The 18,491-nt window shown below is 39.4% G+C and overlaps 2 protein-coding genes across 4 annotated transcripts; both read right to left on the bottom strand.

Annotated features, from left to right (window-relative positions):
- Window positions 1-870: 870 nt before the first annotated feature.
- Window positions 871-8,930, bottom strand: cpeb1b (cytoplasmic polyadenylation element binding protein 1b). 3 transcript variants are annotated; one of them, XM_079587144.1, is made up of 12 exons: window positions 8,867-8,930; window positions 7,760-7,928; window positions 6,823-7,014; window positions 5,949-6,157; window positions 5,312-5,564; window positions 5,022-5,135; window positions 4,718-4,822; window positions 4,312-4,448; window positions 3,885-4,083; window positions 3,705-3,799; window positions 2,241-2,321; window positions 871-2,149 (listed from the first exon to the last, which is right to left on the bottom strand). In XM_079587144.1, exons 1-12 carry the CDS (start codon window positions 8,876-8,878, stop codon window positions 2,039-2,041), a joined length of 1,677 nt encoding a protein of 558 aa, XP_079443270.1. In that variant the 5' UTR covers window positions 8,879-8,930; the 3' UTR covers window positions 871-2,038. The 3 variants fall into 3 exon arrangements, with proteins under 3 accessions (XP_079443270.1, XP_079443269.1, XP_079443271.1); XM_079587143.1 differs by having other exon boundaries at window positions 8,757-8,877; XM_079587145.1 differs by having other exon boundaries at window positions 872-2,149; window positions 4,733-4,822; window positions 8,757-8,877.
- A 1,027-nt stretch (window positions 8,931-9,957) lies between these two features.
- On the bottom strand, window positions 9,958-16,661 carry rbpms2b (RNA binding protein, mRNA processing factor 2b). Its single transcript, XM_079590303.1, has 8 exons — window positions 16,128-16,661; window positions 14,518-14,595; window positions 14,096-14,134; window positions 13,759-13,821; window positions 13,109-13,259; window positions 12,567-12,718; window positions 11,393-11,465; window positions 9,958-11,257 (listed from the first exon to the last, which is right to left on the bottom strand). The coding sequence occupies exons 1-7, from the start codon at window positions 16,179-16,181 to the stop codon at window positions 11,400-11,402; spliced, it is 603 nt and encodes a 200-aa protein (XP_079446429.1). The 5' UTR covers window positions 16,182-16,661; the 3' UTR covers window positions 9,958-11,257; window positions 11,393-11,399.
- Window positions 16,662-18,491: the final 1,830 nt, after the last annotated feature.

The raw sequence follows: 18,491 nt of genomic DNA, 5'->3' as shown, positions 1-18,491 counted from the left end.
TAATATGTAAGCTTAAATGTAACATGCCAACACGTTCAGATTACCTCTGATGAAGAGGTGAGTTTCAGATGGTGTTATTTTTGTAGTGTCGGTGGGATGTGTAGAGGGACGAGAAACAGGAGGTTATGCAAACACAGACGCTAGTCATCCTCCACACACCTGTTGATTCCTTTGTGATTCACACACTCAGCTGGCAGGTCCTGTCCCAGCTCACACACTTTCCATCCTCACAGACCCTTACACAGAATTCCAGTCCCCAATTCATTTGAACCCATTTAGCTGTAAATGACCAAAGTTTGGCTAATTAGAGTCCCAAAATCTTTTTTTCCTGTAACATCTATTGCACTTACTGTACTATAGAAAGTTAACAGATACCCATTCTTATTTGAGGCCTACTTTGTCACTTAAAATATACAAAGTTTGAATGCCCATAAATGGAGAAAGACGCATTTGGCTGCAAGATGGTGTAGTTACAGTATCTACCAGCAGGGGTTAAAGGGGTCATAACCAAATCATGACACTGAAGAACACAGAATATAAATAAATATGACTGCCAGAATTAATGAAGTGAGGATCAGAACATTTATAAGCTCCTTCAGACATGAGAACTCACTAATTTCAGACATCCCTCCTTCCACCATTTGGTACTGAAATAATGTTCCCAATTGTGCAGTAACCAGCAAGGCTTTGGTGACGTACTCTAAATGGCCCTAATCCTCATTTGCAGATTGGCAAATGCAGCACTTCCACCTAGTGGACAACTACAAATAATTTGTGACACTCTGCAAGACTACATGGAGGAATACTACCAACTCAATGCTTTGTTACACATTAAATATATAGGCATCAAAGAAACACATACAACAGGAGTAATGCTTAAACACCTTTATTGTGCCCAGTCAAAAATTCAAACTTCACCCTTTTAAGCAAACTTGGCAGACAACGAGGTAGAATGACAGAGGAGCTTGGGAAATAGCTCTGCATGGAATGCATATGGTGAGAAGGACATTCTTAGTTCTGAATGTAATGTTATTAATTCAGACGTTCAGCAGGAGATGATTAAAGTGACATTTGCATTTAGTCTGCTAAGGCTCTTGGTACATTCAAGGGAAGTCTATGCTTTTAAATACAAGCAGCCATATGGGCTCACACCCACAACACCTGCTGATGTACAATACAAGTGATTAAAAACCTACCCCTTTACAAAGTGCAAATTAAAAAGTGCAATAAAACTACGTGCAGTCGATGGCCATTCTCATTTATGGATTAATATATTAAGTTGGTTTGAAATCTGATCGAGAGCAGTAAAAGCAATGCCTAGTGGAGGCACGCACTGAAATTGATCTGGATTGGCAATTAGATCTGCAGGGTTATGCGCAAACCTTTTGTTCTACCAAACAGAACACTGATAAGGCAAAAATACTCCAAACATGGAGGGGAAAAAAAAAAAAAAACAAAAGCGCAAAATTAAAAAGCCGCCGGGTAGATTGCTATTCAACCTTTTCCATGCCATACCTTAAAACTGTTTCATGTAAAAATTTATGAAAACTAAAACTGTGAAAAATGTCATGATGAAAAACTTGCTTTTGTAGTTGCATCTCAAAAACGTAAAAAATTGGCAAAAAAAGTGCCAGAAAAAAGCAGCTAGTGTGGAAGGGGGAAAACCAATTAAAGGCACTGTATGGCTTCCGTCTGTTAAACAATGAGACTTTCGAATGATTTTTACCAACACAAAATAGCAACCTATATAAAGGGGGAGAAAAAAAAAAAAACCCTTCAACCATGGCCTGAATCAACTTGGTCAAAAACTCTGGGTCTTCCCATCCATGGGCCCCAGCTAACCCATCTCACTGTGTACAGTGCCAAAGTGAACAAGCCAAACTAAAAAAGAAAGTGCAACAGTGAACTTTCTACAGTGTTTCCCCATGCCCCAACTCCTGGAAGGGCCTTTTGAATTGGGGCCGACTCTGGAGCAGTGCCCCGGGGGGAGCAGGCGCAATGGACATCCAGGCTGAGGCATCGTGCTGCCATGCGCGCTTCAGTTGATGTCCCGCTTCTTCTGGTTTCGCATCAGAGGGCGGTGGTTACTGAGGATGTCCATGGAGTGCTGCCTATGCCAGCAGGAGCGACAGTAGTATTTGAAGCAGGTCTGGAAGATTAGGGAAATAGACCATTATTATACACATACATGCAATTTAGGTTGCTAAAATGGGAGAAAAAAATAAATAAAAATAAACCACCTTGTCCCTGCAAAAGAATGGCCCAGGCTCACGACTGCATAATTGACAGATAGCATCCTCCAGGTATGGGTCAATCTGAACCTAAAAGGAAAACCATACCCATGAAGAAAATAGAAGCATTGAGGAAATCGTAATATTTAGTAGCATACCAATTATCTAAAAATTAAACATACATGCACTGTAAGGCAGATATTGACAAAGGTGACTATATTGAAGTGCCAATTGATCTGAAATTAATAATTTCTGTCTGGCAAAGTCACAGCAGCAAAAGCACATTTCTGAATGAGCAGCTTCCATGAGCAGCGCTAGTTATAAGTGGTCAGTTAAGCAACAGACTAAGAGGTTACGGGTCAGTCCATTTGAAAGGAGGGTGTGATACGAACTACGTGAACCATCATAGTGTAAGACACTTGATTTGTCCTCATCTGCCAATCATTTAAATCCACAGAAGACCAAAAACTATAAAAGGATATGGATATATATTACGTCTGGACTCGAATACTCTTTTTCACACCCCTGGCATTCCGCTCGAAAGAGTTCTCATTCGCTCTTGAAAAGGTTTACACTAAAATCTGGTGAAATAAACTTTTTTTTTTTTTTTTACAATCATCTTATATAGCTTAGCCGTTTTTATTAGGATGGACAGTTGAAGGAACCCAACCTCGTTTAATAATAACTATATTTGCTTCTTAGTCTACTAAAGTGTTCCATGCAATACGAGTATTCTCCATCTAGTGCAACTGCTTGAGCTTGTATTTTGGGTTAAGCTGCGTTGCTTTGACATTGTGGAAAATCAAATAGAAACAAAACGTATTAGCCCAATAATAACGCGTAAAAAGGCTGTGCCTGTAAAATTGACAACCCCGCGATGCACTTTGTATGTGAATGCAGTTTAACATGAATATTGACACGAGTGAAGCACAAAGCTTTGTTTACAAAATAAATAGGTAAGCAATTAAATGTTACATTACAGTCATGGCAACATTTGGCTTCATGATGAATGAGAGATTTGTGCGCGAGTCCATAAATGTAAGCTTTGTATTCTGCAAACTGGCCTCCCAATTATCAGCAAATTTACCAATATTCCATTAGTTATTCCACTGGACATGGAATCTTTGGTTTCTTTACCAAAATCTTCACTCACGTCTCACCCATTTTTACATGGGATTATAAACGTTTCTTCCTTTGGCTCGCTTTTAATTAGGCCTATTATATACGCATTCTTCACTGTGGTAAAGTAGAAAAACACTTCGGACCAGCCCTAATAATATAATATATACACTTCAACATTTGAAGTGGATAAAAAAAAAAAAAGTTAATCAAAGTTGTCCTAAGACATCCATCCAACCAATGAGACCAGTTACCCCAGTATAAGTAGCATATACAGTGCTGCATGCAAAACCGCATCAAGATAGTACTCCACTACGAACACAATAAAATAACGCTTTAAAAGTGTTACTCTACCTTCTTTGTAAATTTGGGTGTCTTGATCTCCACAAATGCAGCACTCACAGCTTTCAGATAACTGCGTTGGTTGTTAAAGGTTACACGTCCAGATCCTGGAAAAACATCAACATGTCAAACCACAGCATCATACTAATATTAGTTAATTGGAGGGAGAAAAAAAAAAAAAAAAGTTCTCACCAATGGGGTACTTGTGCTTGTCAGTGTCAATGCCTGCATACACTACTCCACCAAACAGATCATTCATGATGCTGGCCAGGGCCTCAGCATTGAGCATGCCATGCAGAGCTCCTACAAACACAGTGTTCCTAGGGTCCAGCCTCTGAGAGGGGCAACTCACATAGTTACTGTCCGAAATCACCCAAGGGATCACCTGTGCCTGAAGGGCCAAGAAATGACAGGTCAGCATTTCTCAAACATCAAACCACAAAATGTTTTACCATATACATGCAGGTTTTTGGCCATTAAAGTAAAACCCATTCTGGTAGCAGGTCAACAAGCATTGTTCACCCACACAGTAACCTTTTCGGTACAATAGGTCAGTTTAAAACGCCCAACATACACTACCAAGGCCATCTGCACATGTTAGAAAGTGCGATAAGCTTACATCTTTGCAGCGCATTCTTCTGCTGGACATTTTGAAGTAATACTCGCTGTAGCCCTCAGGATGGAGCAAGTCCTCAGTGCAGTCCTGAAGCAGGCCACGCACAGACTTGTCCGATTCAAACACCAAGTACACATAACCTGAAAAAGGGACAAGAGTCACATGCAAGTCTCACTAGGCCAAAAGGTTACTCATTTCAATTGCCTTACTGCCACCTTCATAATTGTAGGTTGTACATCAAACTACAACTAACCTGCGTATGAATTTTCTAAAGAGTAAAAACATCCTTAACTCCCAGAACAGTTACCACCACGTGTATGAAAGGTTGTTATAGTCACCAAGTAGTTGAGTGCCACACCACCTGCCACAGTGCTGTAATAAAATAAGTTTCCTACCCTTTTAGCATTACCTTTGGGCATATTACCTTTCGGAGGGCAGCGAGGGTGCTTGCCATCCTTACCTGGCCACTCAACACTCAGAGGGCCATAGCACTTAAAAGTGTTTATCAAACCAGCTGGGGACAAAGAGAAAATCCATTAGTGCGTATAAAATAATAATAGGAATGCCATATTTACAGTACCACTCTTAAAATATCTCAAATTTCTGTGATAAATTTCCCCTACAGAAATCATTCCAATATGCCAATTGTGTGCTCAAAACATGTTGAAAACAGTTGTGCTGCTTAAATTGAGTGGAAATAATTGTCCTCCTACCTTCAGTGATGTCCCAGGGAACTCCTCCCAAAAAGACCTTGCAGGAATAAATGGGATTTTGGTAATGTCTGGGGGGCAGCTGTCCACTCCATGTGAAGGTAGCTTCATTGATTGCTGTGGAGCACAATATCACAAGTTGAGCACAACAAGAGGCAATACACCACTGCACCAGGTTTGAACATATTGTGTTTAAGGTATTGAGGGTGGTTCAGAGGTTTTCAATGGGAGGGTGAAGGGGTAAGGGATGTCCTATAAGATCATGCACTACAGTAGTATGCAACAGGCCATACAAGCCGCCTGTCTGTGAAGCCAGGCCTCTCTTTCAATGCTGAAAGGGCTCTCAGGGGTCTTCATCAGGTCCCAGTTGGGCCAGATGGAGGCACCAGGCCAGCGGTGGGACAGGCCACCGCCTGGGCTGGCACTGGGTGGTGGGGTGAGGGGTGAGCTGCTGAGGTCCAGACGAGAGCCGAGCGCTAACTTGAGAGGATCCCTTTGCATACTGGACATAAGGAAGGGCATAGACGGAGAGATCCTCAATGAAGACTACGAAAGGGAGGAGAGAGAATTTAAGTGTGCAAAAGTGTTAATACCATAAAGAGTTACACCTTTAAAACTAGACATTTACCCTACACTTTAGATCACAAGGAGAGTCAAATGTATCGGTATGGTGCCTTTGACAATGCACATTTTTAAAGCCACTTTAGAGAAAGTTATGCTGTCAAGTTATGACAAAGTAAACAATGCTTTAAATTAAAATAATCTCGTATAGAAACAAGACAAATTTTAGACAATTACAATATTGTGAACCCTAACCTTAAGGTGTTTGAAAATTACACATTATGGGAGAGACAGATGCTAATGGTACCAAGGAACTGAAAACTAATTTGTGGTGGTAGGAGAAAAGGAAGAAAAAAAACAAACACCTACCAGCAGGTCTGAGAGATGATCAGAACCAGAGCTGAAGCCACTAGTCTCAGAGTCCACAGGGCTAATGGAGTGAGAGTCCAGGAAAGATTGAGAGCTTAAGCGTGCCATGCCGGGAAATTTCTCTAGGAAGTCTGTGGCACCAATAGATGGCTCGGAGTAGCTTGGAAGCTTGTTTGAGCGCTGGCTGGGAGTCCCCAAAATCCCTTGTACTGAGCAAAATCAGAATTAGTGACAAAGCAAAAAAAAATATTAAAAAATGGCCCCAAAGAAATCATAAAAATAGATTCTCTTTGTATTTCTTCCCAAAACACGCCAGAACAAACGAGCACAATAAGCCAAAACAAAAACTGAAAAAGAACGGCTCTCATTTCAGCACTCTATTGAGAATTACCAATGCATGAGGCAGGCCGAGAATATGTGGCAATAGTCAACAAAAGGCTCTGACTCACTCAACGGGCCTAGCTAGAACAGTTCAAACCCGCTCTAGTCAGGCCAGTGATACCAATAAAGTCCATAGTCTCACTTAAATTCACGCATGTAGTTCTGTTTAACTCAGACTAGATTGAGTGGATTCATTTAAATGAAAAATACAAACTTGTCTCCACCAAAAGTTGATGCTGCTTGAATAAGTCAATGTTGTAAACAATGTGACTACAACAAGTACAAACCAATTTTTAAACTACTCCAGAAAGTTTAACAATACCATTATATACTGAAAAACGAGCAAACGAGCAAAAGTAGGACTCACTTTAAATGATTGCATAAATGATTAAATGGGGTTACTTCAAATGTTTATATAATATTGTGGGAATGTCATCATCAGGTTGTGGCAATGTTATCCTAAGATTGCTTTAAAGTTATTCATTTCACTCACGTGAGGCTGTGTTGGTCTGTACTGAGTGATCAGTGTCATGGCTGCTCCACGGTCTCTCCCAGTCAGACAGGCTGAGGGACTGTAGGCCCAGACCCCAGTTATTGACGTCGGGCAGACCCCTGGATGAGTCCTGGCCACTGCTGGGAAAAAGCATCCTGCTCCGGACCGCAGACAGGTCCGAGTCGGGACGATCTGTTAACAGAGTCCAGAAATAAAACACAGTTTGACGACTCTGCATCAGCAGTGGGAATAAAAGGCATGCACATTCGAGAAAGCATTGGCTCCCTAGACTCTGGCAAATCAGATCGCCTCCCTCCGCCTGGCTAAACTGCACAGGAGCAGCGGTCTCTGCAGAGATGACCCACCCTGCATGTGACCCAGGCGCTGCTGCCCTCACAGCCCCTTGCTAATGACATCAGTCCCTGGCCTCCTCTGATGCCACACTACCGTGCATTCCTGACAAATTCTCCTGCAAAGAGGCAGCTCCCCCTCCCACCTCTGGCTCCCATTCGAGGTGGCAGGGAGAGAGAGCGTGAGTTCGCTGCTAGCTGCAGGCTAAGAGATAAACTCCAGTGAATCGCAGGACTGTTGCTAAGTAGCTGAAGAATGAGCAATCTAGGCTGCTCATGCAGAACTGGACAGCCTCCAACTGCTTGCTTCAGCCCTGATTCAGCATCCTCTGTCTCGCCTGCATGACATTACATGACCGTTGCTGTAATGATTCCCTGAGCACATGAAGCTCGAATACAGGGCCAAAGCAAAGTGCAAACAGCACTGCAGCAGATGCATTTGAATGTGGGGAGCGCACAAAAAAAAAATACTGTGACGAAAAGGTTACAAATCTGTGTTGTTATTGTGTATGCACATATTAAAGAATGGTGAATGCGCTACTCTTCTACTTCTCACAAAAACAACAACGGCAAACATTACAATTTACCATTAAAAGGGTCTCGCTTGCATTTGGCAGTAGGAGTCGTGCACACCCCGCTCAGATCCAGTGAGTTGCCTAGCATGGTGTTCATTCTGCAGAATGTGTCTGCATTGCTGCATGTGGACAGGGCTGGAATGTCAGAATCCAGGCAGTTAAGAAGTCTGGGATTTTCTCTCTGTCAGAACAGAACAGAAACAAGTCACTAATGGTAATACATCAGGTGCATTACAATTTGCATACTAGAAGACATTTTGTAGCACACATTTGAGTGGTGTGTTTCCCGGATGGATGATGCACTTAAAAAAAAAAAGAAAAAAAAAAAAAGGAATGTTGGACACTTCAAATTTGGTCACTCACTCAACTTGCGTAGCCAAAAGTAAGGGCTAAGAGAATCCAACGTTGACTGACAAAATATTTTAAACCTTACACTAAATAGTTGAGCACATCAAACATAGATAAGTGCTGCAAGTGCATAGCAAATAGTACATCATAATTGGACACAACTTTAGGTCTGATTTCTTCCCTGCCTCTTTTCCTCACCATTTCATAATCAGTTAGGAAAACATTAAAGGGTCATAAGATTTGAAGTTGGACTAGAATTAATTTCCAATTTTCACTAGTGTAATGGAACATAAAATACATGCAAGTTAATTTGTAGTGCAATGGGTGTCATAGCTATCTATGCTGTGGAATTAACTAAAAGCAGCCAATGATTGATTAGATTGGACAGCCCTCATCAATGACAACTATATTAATGAACCTCTCACTGTAAACATGACAGACTGAGGCTATCATAAATAGCTAGGATTTTGGCATGCTCAACAAGACCGTAAAGGAGCACGAATTACTTTCACAAAACCCAAACTTCATAAAAGTGATAAACGCGGGCCAAACAAGCACCAACAAAACATTTAACAAACTAACACAATACCACAGAGTTATTAAACACTTAATGCAAGATTCAAAACCGAAATGGCAGACTTTCTCTTGCTGAACTACTCACCAGAGAAAACGCCATGCTAACAACCAAAGTTTTCGAAAACAACACCCAGTTTAAGTCTCCTAAAGTCTACTTAAACCTTTCGAATGAAATTTAGGCCTAATATACCACACCTGTGTTCGCATCAAACACCCCGGGATCCAGTTCTTCTCTGGCGTTAACCAATCACAGATTGCAGGTTGATTTTTATTAATGAGGGGGCGGGCACTTGGCACGGCGTCATTTTTCACAGGTTAATTTACTGTTTCAAAACGTTTGTATCCTTTAAATTTCCAGGTTTAGCTATAAAATGTGATTTATTACATTGAGTTTTATTTTTTATAACTAAGTAAATAATACACTTGGACGTGAGAACAAGTATGCAAATACAAAGAGAACGTCATGACTTGCAGGGCCTTCTGAGAGACAGATTATAATATATTTAGATCTAAAAATTAATTTGAGGACTTTTTTGCAATTATTGTTCAAATTGCACAGTGCGTGTGTGTGTGGCATTAATTTTTAGTATATGAAATATGTGTATACAAATACAAAAGAGAACGTCTGACTTGTAGGGCCTTCTGAGAGATAGATTATATTTAGATCTAAAAAATTATTTGAGGGCTTTTTTGCAATTATTGTTCTAAATTGCACAGTACGTGTGTGACATTACGTTTTAGTATATGAAATATGTAACGTGTGAAATGCTTTTATTGGCAGAAATCAGGACCATGGAGAGCACAATTTATAAATTAGGTCTTCATTGATAACAAATTATAGATTTTGGAATCAAGACTTATAATACAATAAATACAAAAGTATTTAACAGGCACATTGCTTGAGTGTTCAATAGCAGCTTGCTGGGCGTACAGTATTTTAAAAACAATTACAAAGACTACGGAGTAATTTTTCCTCCAGAGGGCAGCACTGATCTTACATTATCTGTTTGTTTTCTGCTTAGATCAACCTTAAAATAAATGTTTCATAGGACCCTGCTTTCACAGACAAGGCTTAGATTAAACCTGGAATAGGCCCCAATTGGGACATTTAAATGGCTTTTATAAATGTGCCTTATGAAAGAATTACTGGTGTGAATCTCAAAACGAATCAATAGCACTGGCATTTTAAGATATATCAGTGCAAATTACTTTAAGACTGCTCAAATGTGCCTTTAAGTCTGGGACTAGTACAAACTGTCTGTGAAACCGGCCAATATTATTTTAAACCTGCTTGACTATTTCTTCCATGAAATAGAGTAAAATTGTAGTCTCAAACACCATTCATTTTTACTGAATGCAAAAGACAACAAATGTGAGAAGCTCTCAGTCCTTGACATTCTGCCATGCCTTAGAATCCACCTTTGGGCTCCATGGAAGGTCATGCAGATTAAAAAAACACTTGAATAAATTAAATTTTTAGGAAAACTCATTAAGTGTCCCCGCTAATTCTGGATGTATGTTATTGATGCAAGTACAATATGTATCCGTTACTAAAACTGAACAAACCCATAGAGCAGTTCAGCATCAAAAGTACACAAGCCATTTTAATGCATTCCCATTTTAATACCATCATACAGTAGTATTTTTACAAACTTTTTTTTTTTTTTTACAAATACACTTCTAATGTCTGAATAAACCATTACTATACCCACATTAAAATCATGCACCATTGCAGCATATCTTTATATTCAGAGTATTAACTTGAAACAGCATTTTCATGTTAGCAGCCAAATTTGCTGTTCATATAATGTTAGTTTGTGCCACACTGACACAGTCAAACCAAAGAAAATTACAACTTAATCTCTGAAACTGCTAGAAATGGACATTGATACAAAAACAAACGTCAAAACATACAAAGAAAGAGTTACCAATAACTTATACAGATTACTTATTTCAATTGCACAAACTCTTTTCCCCAGATATACAATAGATTGAGTTAGTCTCATATTTTGAAAAGCTATCATTCCCTCTGTGATGCGTTACAGTGGAAACTAGCAGGGGAAACCATCTATCGGACTGGACATCACCCATCAAAATGAGTTGGCCAAGGTTTTGAAAATAACATAAGCAACTTCAATGACCAAGCTATCAAACAAACAAGGTTACACCGGTCATGACAGCAAAAGACATACTAGAATGACGCACAGAGCTACACTTCATGCCAAAACTAACATGCTTTGTGTCTGCAATGTCAGTTGATTGTCTCATTTTACTTGGACCCAGAGCAAATCTCAATTAATGAACATGAAAGAGCATCATCTTAAATTCTTCAATACAAAATAAAGGGGGAAAAAAAGTTCAAGAAGCTAATCCATTAAGAACTACTAAGGTCTATTGTACCATCTAATATGCCTCTTTTATTGTGCTGTTGGCAATATGACTTCAATATAAGCTCAATGAGCAATGCGAGCTCAAATTTCATATTTTCATGGCCTAATTCCACAGTTAACATCCAAAAACCACAAGTTCAACTGAACTGGACTGATTTTAAACAGAAGCTGGAAGGCGCCATTTGCAGAGAAAAACCTAAAAAGAAAGACAAAAAACAGCAATTAACAAGATCATCATTATTATTATATATAAAAAAATGAAATACAAATAAAAAACACATCCACAACATTATTATATCATCACTTTTCATGGGGGAGGTAATGGCCTTACTATATTTTTAGCAGAATTGCCTCGATTTCCATCCAGGCTGGGATGAGTCTGATGTAGAGGGATACCAGCGCATCTAAAAAAAAAAAGAAAGAAAAAAGGATTGTACCAATAATTAGAGATTAACACCAAAGAGTCTTGTGACTCATGACCAATTACAGTTTCATCCAACAGTTGTGACTACTATATTCACCTGATAAATCTATCCTTGGACTAATCTAAAGGCCTCACTAAAAACATCTTTTTAGGAAAGCATGTGACCGAATCTTCTCAAATCATTAGCATGAGACCCAGGCAGTCACAGTTGACACATTGTAACACCTTTTGTGACAGGACCATAAGCCTTATACAATTTGCTTTTCTTGCCATTTAGATTAGTCTTTACTAATCTGGAATAGGTACAAATGTTAGAATTGAGCAAAGTCAAATCACACACTATTAATTGTGCTAACATTCAGTGAATTTTAAGCTCCATACAACATTATCAGATGAACGGTAGTAAATTGAGCAAAGCATACAACACCAGTATTTGTAAAAATTTTAATTATATACATATAATAAATAAAATAAGGCTAAACCCCTAATGTGGCACTTCAACTTGGTCTAAAAATAATAATTAGGCCTATATATTTAGGAGGGTGCCAAATGGGTGGACCCATAAGCAATGTTTAAAGACTTCCATGGTTCAAATTCTTCAAATAATGGTTCCCCTAATAAATCCATGTGCACTGAAAGTACACTCAAACCGTCATCCACATTTCTAATATGTTCATGTGCATTGAGATCACCAAACAAAAGTACATATAGCCTACTGTAGTGTAAAACTAATATCATGTTTAATATTTTTAAATGTGACTAATGGAAAAGCTAATGTCAAAGCAACTTCTTCTGTTGCTTTGTTTCTATTTTGAAAAAAATATATCTTCACTTCTGACAGGATGACAAGCAGGATTTAATTGGCTACAAGCAATGTTGAATAAGTTCCTCAAAACTTTTACATTATACATCACATTTTAATGTAAAATTCACTATTGTTTTATATATAATTGTTCTAGTCTTCACAGTATTTAATGCAATTTCATCCGAAGCAATTGAGTAATCCCTTACTTTACCTTTTCAAGTGAAAAGTCATTTAATTAGAGTAAGAGAAAAAGGCAAGAATAAAAGATGGCCTCACCTGAGCATGAAGTGCGGCTGCTGCGGCAGCGGCGGCTGCTGGGTAGGTGAAAGCCGTGTGGGGCATGCCGGGGCTGAGCTCCTGGGTATAGAGAGGGTAAGGAGACCAGCCCTCTGGAGACGCTGGGATCAACGTTGCCCCTGTCAAGTCATCTGAGGAGGTATAGCAAACCATCACTTCAGACTCAGGGCCAGCTCAGCATGTCAGACTAAAATCACTACAGATAGTGTTTGACAAATTGTTGGAGTTCCAACAGACTTTAAAATGTGCAAACAGCAGAGGCAGGAACTGAGTATTGGTACCTGTGTGATCTCTGGTAATTTCTGTGACTTGGAACAGAAGAGAGGTTGAATGAGACGTGAAGTGCTAATGCTTAACGCGTGTAAGAGAAATTGGAGAACCTTTTGCTAATGACACATGCATGTGGAGGTGGATTAGTTTCTTCTTGTGTTTTCCTAAGATCTACTCTAGATGCGTAGCTACAGAGTGTGTGCCTGTTTGTCTCTGCAGTGTGTGAACTACCACGTGGGCCGTAAACTTACATGGGTCCCGTGCTATGAAGTGCGCTCCTAGAGCTGGGTGGATATTTGTGGGATTCGGAGTGCCCATCAGCTTACTCTTTGCCATCTTCGTGTTGGCCTTAGCAAACTCTAACCGGAGGGTCTGCGGGTTTTCAGGGTCAAATCGAACCCCCTGGAGACACAAGGGGGGGAGGGGATAGAGTAATGGGGATGGGTTGTGCCTGCCAGACCCTGGTAAAAATGTGCAGTGTGTCTTAAGCTGGTGCCCACATGCAGGTGAACGATTCTACAAGTGACTGAACAGCAAAGCTAGTGGTTACCTAAACAGGTGGACTACACACAAGAGGAAAACATGATGCCCAGTAATACTTGGAGTTCTTGAAATAAACATTTGCACTTTTTTGTTATGTGCTGGAACAAAAACGTATAAAATTAATATGGGACACCAATAATAATAATAACACGCCAGTTCATTTAATGTTTTACGAGATAAAGAGAGAAGGGGAGGTAAGCTATAGGCCATTTGTGCTAGAAACTGCAAGTACAAAAGGTACGTTCTTGATGTAGGCTATACAATACATCCACACCAAATCAAATATGAACCTAAGTGGGCTTCATCCAACAGATTTTCAATAATTCAAGCCATTGCTTACAGATGGCTGGTTTCTTACGTTTAATGCATTTTTTGCCGCTTCAGCGCCGGAACGGCTATCAAAGGTTACAAACCCAACAGGCTGGAAAAGAGAAAGAACAATTAATGGGCAAAAGAAAGTCACTTATCAAAACACAAACAAAATATATTAAATTATATAATGTAAAAATATATATATTTAAAAAATGTGGACATGTTATCCTTATTATAAATATAGTTTTCATAATAAGTCCTAATCCTAAATTTTGGTTGACAAAAAAAAAAAAAGAAGAGCCATGACTGCAGCACAAGTGCAAACATACATGTTTTTAATATACTGCAAACCTGCTCAGCTGTAATATCCAACAGTGTCTCACCTGCTTTGATGTTAACTTGATAAGTGAACCCTCATAACCCTGAAAAGGAAAAAGAAATCCAATTAGCAGCAATGTAGTCACATGCTTGAAAAGGAAGAAATTCCTGCTGCACTCCCCTTGAGAGGCCAACACTGTCAGATAGAGACATTTACAGAGGATGCACTTTACTGCACTGCTAACCTGAGCGACTGGAGCTGAACATCTCCAAGCGTTAGAATCGGGATACGGTTTAGCAGCAATTTATAAACTTGATAATTCCATTCTAGATAATTTATCGTTTCAGTGAGAATCTTAAATTCTTACTTTGACATGGGTATGAGCATAAAATATATTATTTAATTAAGAGCCAAGACCTAAGGGAGGTAAAAGAGTTTTGGCTAAACACAGTCAATGAGATTTTTATTTAAAATATCAGTTTTTACCTTAAATGGTCGAAACAGCAGATAGAGCTCACGAGGTTTGATATCTGTTGGCAGACCACTGACAAATAGAGTTCGTACCTGTAAAACAAGAAATAAATCAAATGCCTAATTTAAGCGTGAAAAGATAAATAAAAAAACTTATGGTTTGTAATCAGCTGAACACAAATACAAGACAGGAATTGTGTTGTGGCATAATGGAAAAACTATGAAACAATTCACTAAAAGCCTGGCAGTTTGACATTCAAACCACAGCAATTTACAGTACAAGATAAATGAGTTTTGTATGACCATATTCACATAAATGTCTATAAAAAATAAACGAGTGTGCATCCACTGGCTTTGACTCGGTAGGAGGTTCAAAGCCACAATGGAGACAGTGGAACCACAATGGACAACATCGCACAGCGTGACAGCACTTCCTTCCTTTGACCCACAGCAACAACCCCGACAGCGCAACAGTATTCCTCTGCCAGAGACCACAGCTCAATAACCCATATACCTTCAAATTATGTGCTTCACCTGGCACCTTTACATTTTAATGATCATGCATGTCATTAAAAGTAATAATGTATAATATATCATAAATGTGAAAAAAGTATATATACACTATGTAATTCAATTAATTATTTGTATAGTGCTTTTCACAATAGGCCTACATATTGTTTCAAAGCAGCTTTACAGAAAGTGCATGTCTACATTACAATTTAGAGTATCTGTTATCAGAGGTGACTGTCAATTTATGCATTTTAAAATGTACATAAAATGTATCTAAGAGTTAGAGTTATCTAATAATGTTGCTAATAAAGTGTGTGTGTGTCTGTGTGTATATATATATATATATATATATATATATATATATTTATATTTATATTTACACACTTTTTGCCATTGAGATGACTTGGCTGCTGGAACCACAATAAAAAAAATGTTTTACAATTATTTTATATTAACCAATGTACAGTATGCAGGGGATCCACAAACCAAAGGAGTATTTTTGAAGTTATCCGTTATATGATTCTGCCACTCAGATGGCATTCATGAATGGCTAAAACAGCCAAGATAAGCGTTGTCCATTTAAATTTGCATAAAAAGAAAATAAACAGTAACAAACTGACATACTTCAGTTAGCTATGCGTTTGCAAATTGTGTTCAATTTTAAAAGTAGGCCTAATTTATGAAGAAACCGCGAAATTACTTCGTATTCTAGGCTACTGCATTAACCACTATAAAATATTATAACCAACCATTCAGTGACGCTGAAGCCGATTCCAAACAATTCAGTGATTTGTGCCCGTGTACAGGCAAAATAAATCACTAGATTTATCCTTGATGGACATTTTTTTTATGAAGCGCGTGTTAATGTCGTTTCCTTCACCCATGTGAGAATTTGAATTAATTTACAGGAATATTGTATTTTAATTTTGAACAGAACTTCAAACCACCGTAATTTAATTATCTTGAGTGATTGTTTCCTTACTTTAGCCTCACAGCAAAAAATTCGCAGAGAGACGCTGAGGCTCCCGAAAACACCTCAAAAGTTTGAAACAAATTTACCTCGACATAAAACAAGATTTACTTTTCACAACACTTCAATCACGCCGAACTCTCACCTCCTCTTCAATAGAGACGTTGTTGTTTGGCTCGGAGTCAGACTTGACACTCATCTTGTGCGTAAACTTGAGACACCCAGAAGGACAGGCAGAAGTTTCGGTTTTTTTTCCTCGTCCTAAAGTGCGACTGCTGGATCCTGATGGCGATGCGTGCGGGATTCAGCAGAACTTGTGTGGGAACACCGAGGTCGTGTCAAAAGTGCCAGGTGAACTGAAGACGCGAAGGTGACTCGGTGAAAAGAAGTGAAGTGCGTGGTGGTGGGGGGGAAGAGAAAAAAAGAAATGCCGGTGCCACCTCACATTTACCTCTTTTTAAACGTTAAATTTCAAAGAAAGCAGAGCTCGTGGGTAAAACCTGTTCCATAGTTGACCTGCTCGCCAATTAGGTCATCAAGTGAGATGGGCAGGCTCGAGAGCGGCGTTGCAGCTGGTGGATAAGCCAACCCCTCCATTAGTGAATCATCGCCTTCATGGGAAAGTACGGACCAATTGGAGCCGTTCCTTGTATTATTGGAGACATCTCATATCAACTGCATCAGGCGGAGGGAGGAGAGTAAATAAATAAAATAGAGAAATTGCATATTAATTCGTTCACCCAAGAGATATTAAAAACTTTGTAAAACTAACTTTCTAGTTTCTTTATGGGGGGCATTTGGGTCAGGGTGTAACCTATACATCCTCTATTTGTTTGTTGAAAAACTGAGCTATTCTAAAAATAACCCTGACATTTGAGTGCACTTAATTATGGAAACATCTGTTTAAAAGAAAAGCTGCTTGACTTTTCCCTTTAAACGCTGTGAGACACAGTGAACCGTTTATTAGAAATGGGCCTGTACTGTAACGCTCATAAATTTTGTTAGACTGTTTGCACCTTAAACTGGTCTTGTGTCCCGTTTCCTGACATTGTGTAGTCACACAAGCAAAGTACGGGAGCTTGGTGAAGCCGGCGGGGTGCGGTGAGAGTTGAAAACATGTCTTTCCCCCCCCCTTCTGATTGACCTAGTGTTGTTTTGTACAATCTGTCTAAATATAGACAAATTCTTTCTTGCCAGGCCTCTCTAATTCCATTGTACATAAGGGAACTATGAACTATTTATAAATCCTACAGATGTTTATACACAGACTTGCAGTTTGTTTGAGGCCCTGTCTTATAGTAACTGCTTAATTCGCTTAAAAGCTCAAAACTGGATGTGTTCAAAGCTTTAATGTACTAATAAATAGTTTGGAGTTCTTATGAGAAACATTTACCAACAACATCAAATGAAAGGTTGACCACCCTGATGTCAGCTTTTCCATAAACACTCATTCTAATAGTAACCTATGCCTCTTGTCTTGTTCTCAGGGGTTTAAAAATAAGTCAAACAGAGCACAGAGGTACACAGAGCCAAAGATGATTATACAGTAGACAGACTGATAGACATATCAGTGCCAGGCTCTTAAAGAATGACAAGTGTACAGATTGGCTGAGTGCAGACATGCCACAGTCAGAAGGGTGCTGGCCTTCATCGAACACATTGCACTGCAAAGTGACATTCAAAGTAATAGTTTTTTATTCAACAAAGTACTTTATTGGTGATAATACAGACAGATATCCCGACGAATTCCCGGCAAATTGTTAATCGACATCCCGTTTCGTGTCATCTGCTTGTTAGTGGTGAAGTCCCCAACACAAAGCCTGTACAGTGGGGCCAGAATGCTGTGATGAGGCCTTCATGTTTTATTGGAGAAGAGCAGGTCCATTGTCCCAAAAGCCACCTCAATCCACACTCCTCCTCCTCACGCCTCACTGGCCCCGTCCCATCGCATCAGCGTCACAGAGCTCCACAGCACTTAGCTTGTGTTCCCTGTGTCCTCTGTGCCTCACTGCGTATCCACCATTTACTCCAGCTCTCCTTCTTTCAGCTCAGAAGAGACTTCCAAGTCTTATTGAGGGAGAAAGAAAAACTTCTTTTGGAAATGCTTTTTCACTTTAGTTGTGCATCACAGATGAGTTTATTGAGAGTTTTTTTTTAGCTTTTGATTCATGTTGTGTGTGATTGCAGACTGAGTGATGCATCAACAATAGGCCACAAGTATTTTTTTTTTCCTTTTTTTTTTCCTTCAATTTAGTCAGCAGGACTGCATTAATTGTAAGAGGGTTTCTCCATGATCTGCATTCAGTAATACTCTAGTCTTCACTCCCACACTGACGTTGGTCACCGTGTCTCCTCATTGAACATCAGCTTGTTGATGCTCAACTGGGATTCAAACTGTTCTCCGTCTTAGGACACCTTCCTACTCATTCATTTTAAGGCTTATGACACACAAACACAAAGTCACCACAGTTCATCGCCTCATGGTCAGGGACATTTTTGCCACTATAAA

Source organism: Phoxinus phoxinus, assembly GCF_949152265.1.
Source record: "Phoxinus phoxinus genome assembly, chromosome: 2".
Lineage (NCBI taxonomy): Eukaryota > Metazoa > Chordata > Actinopteri > Cypriniformes > Leuciscidae > Phoxinus > Phoxinus phoxinus.
The sequence above is the reverse complement of the archived record's forward strand: the minus strand, read 5'-3'. Positions and strand labels throughout refer to the sequence as shown.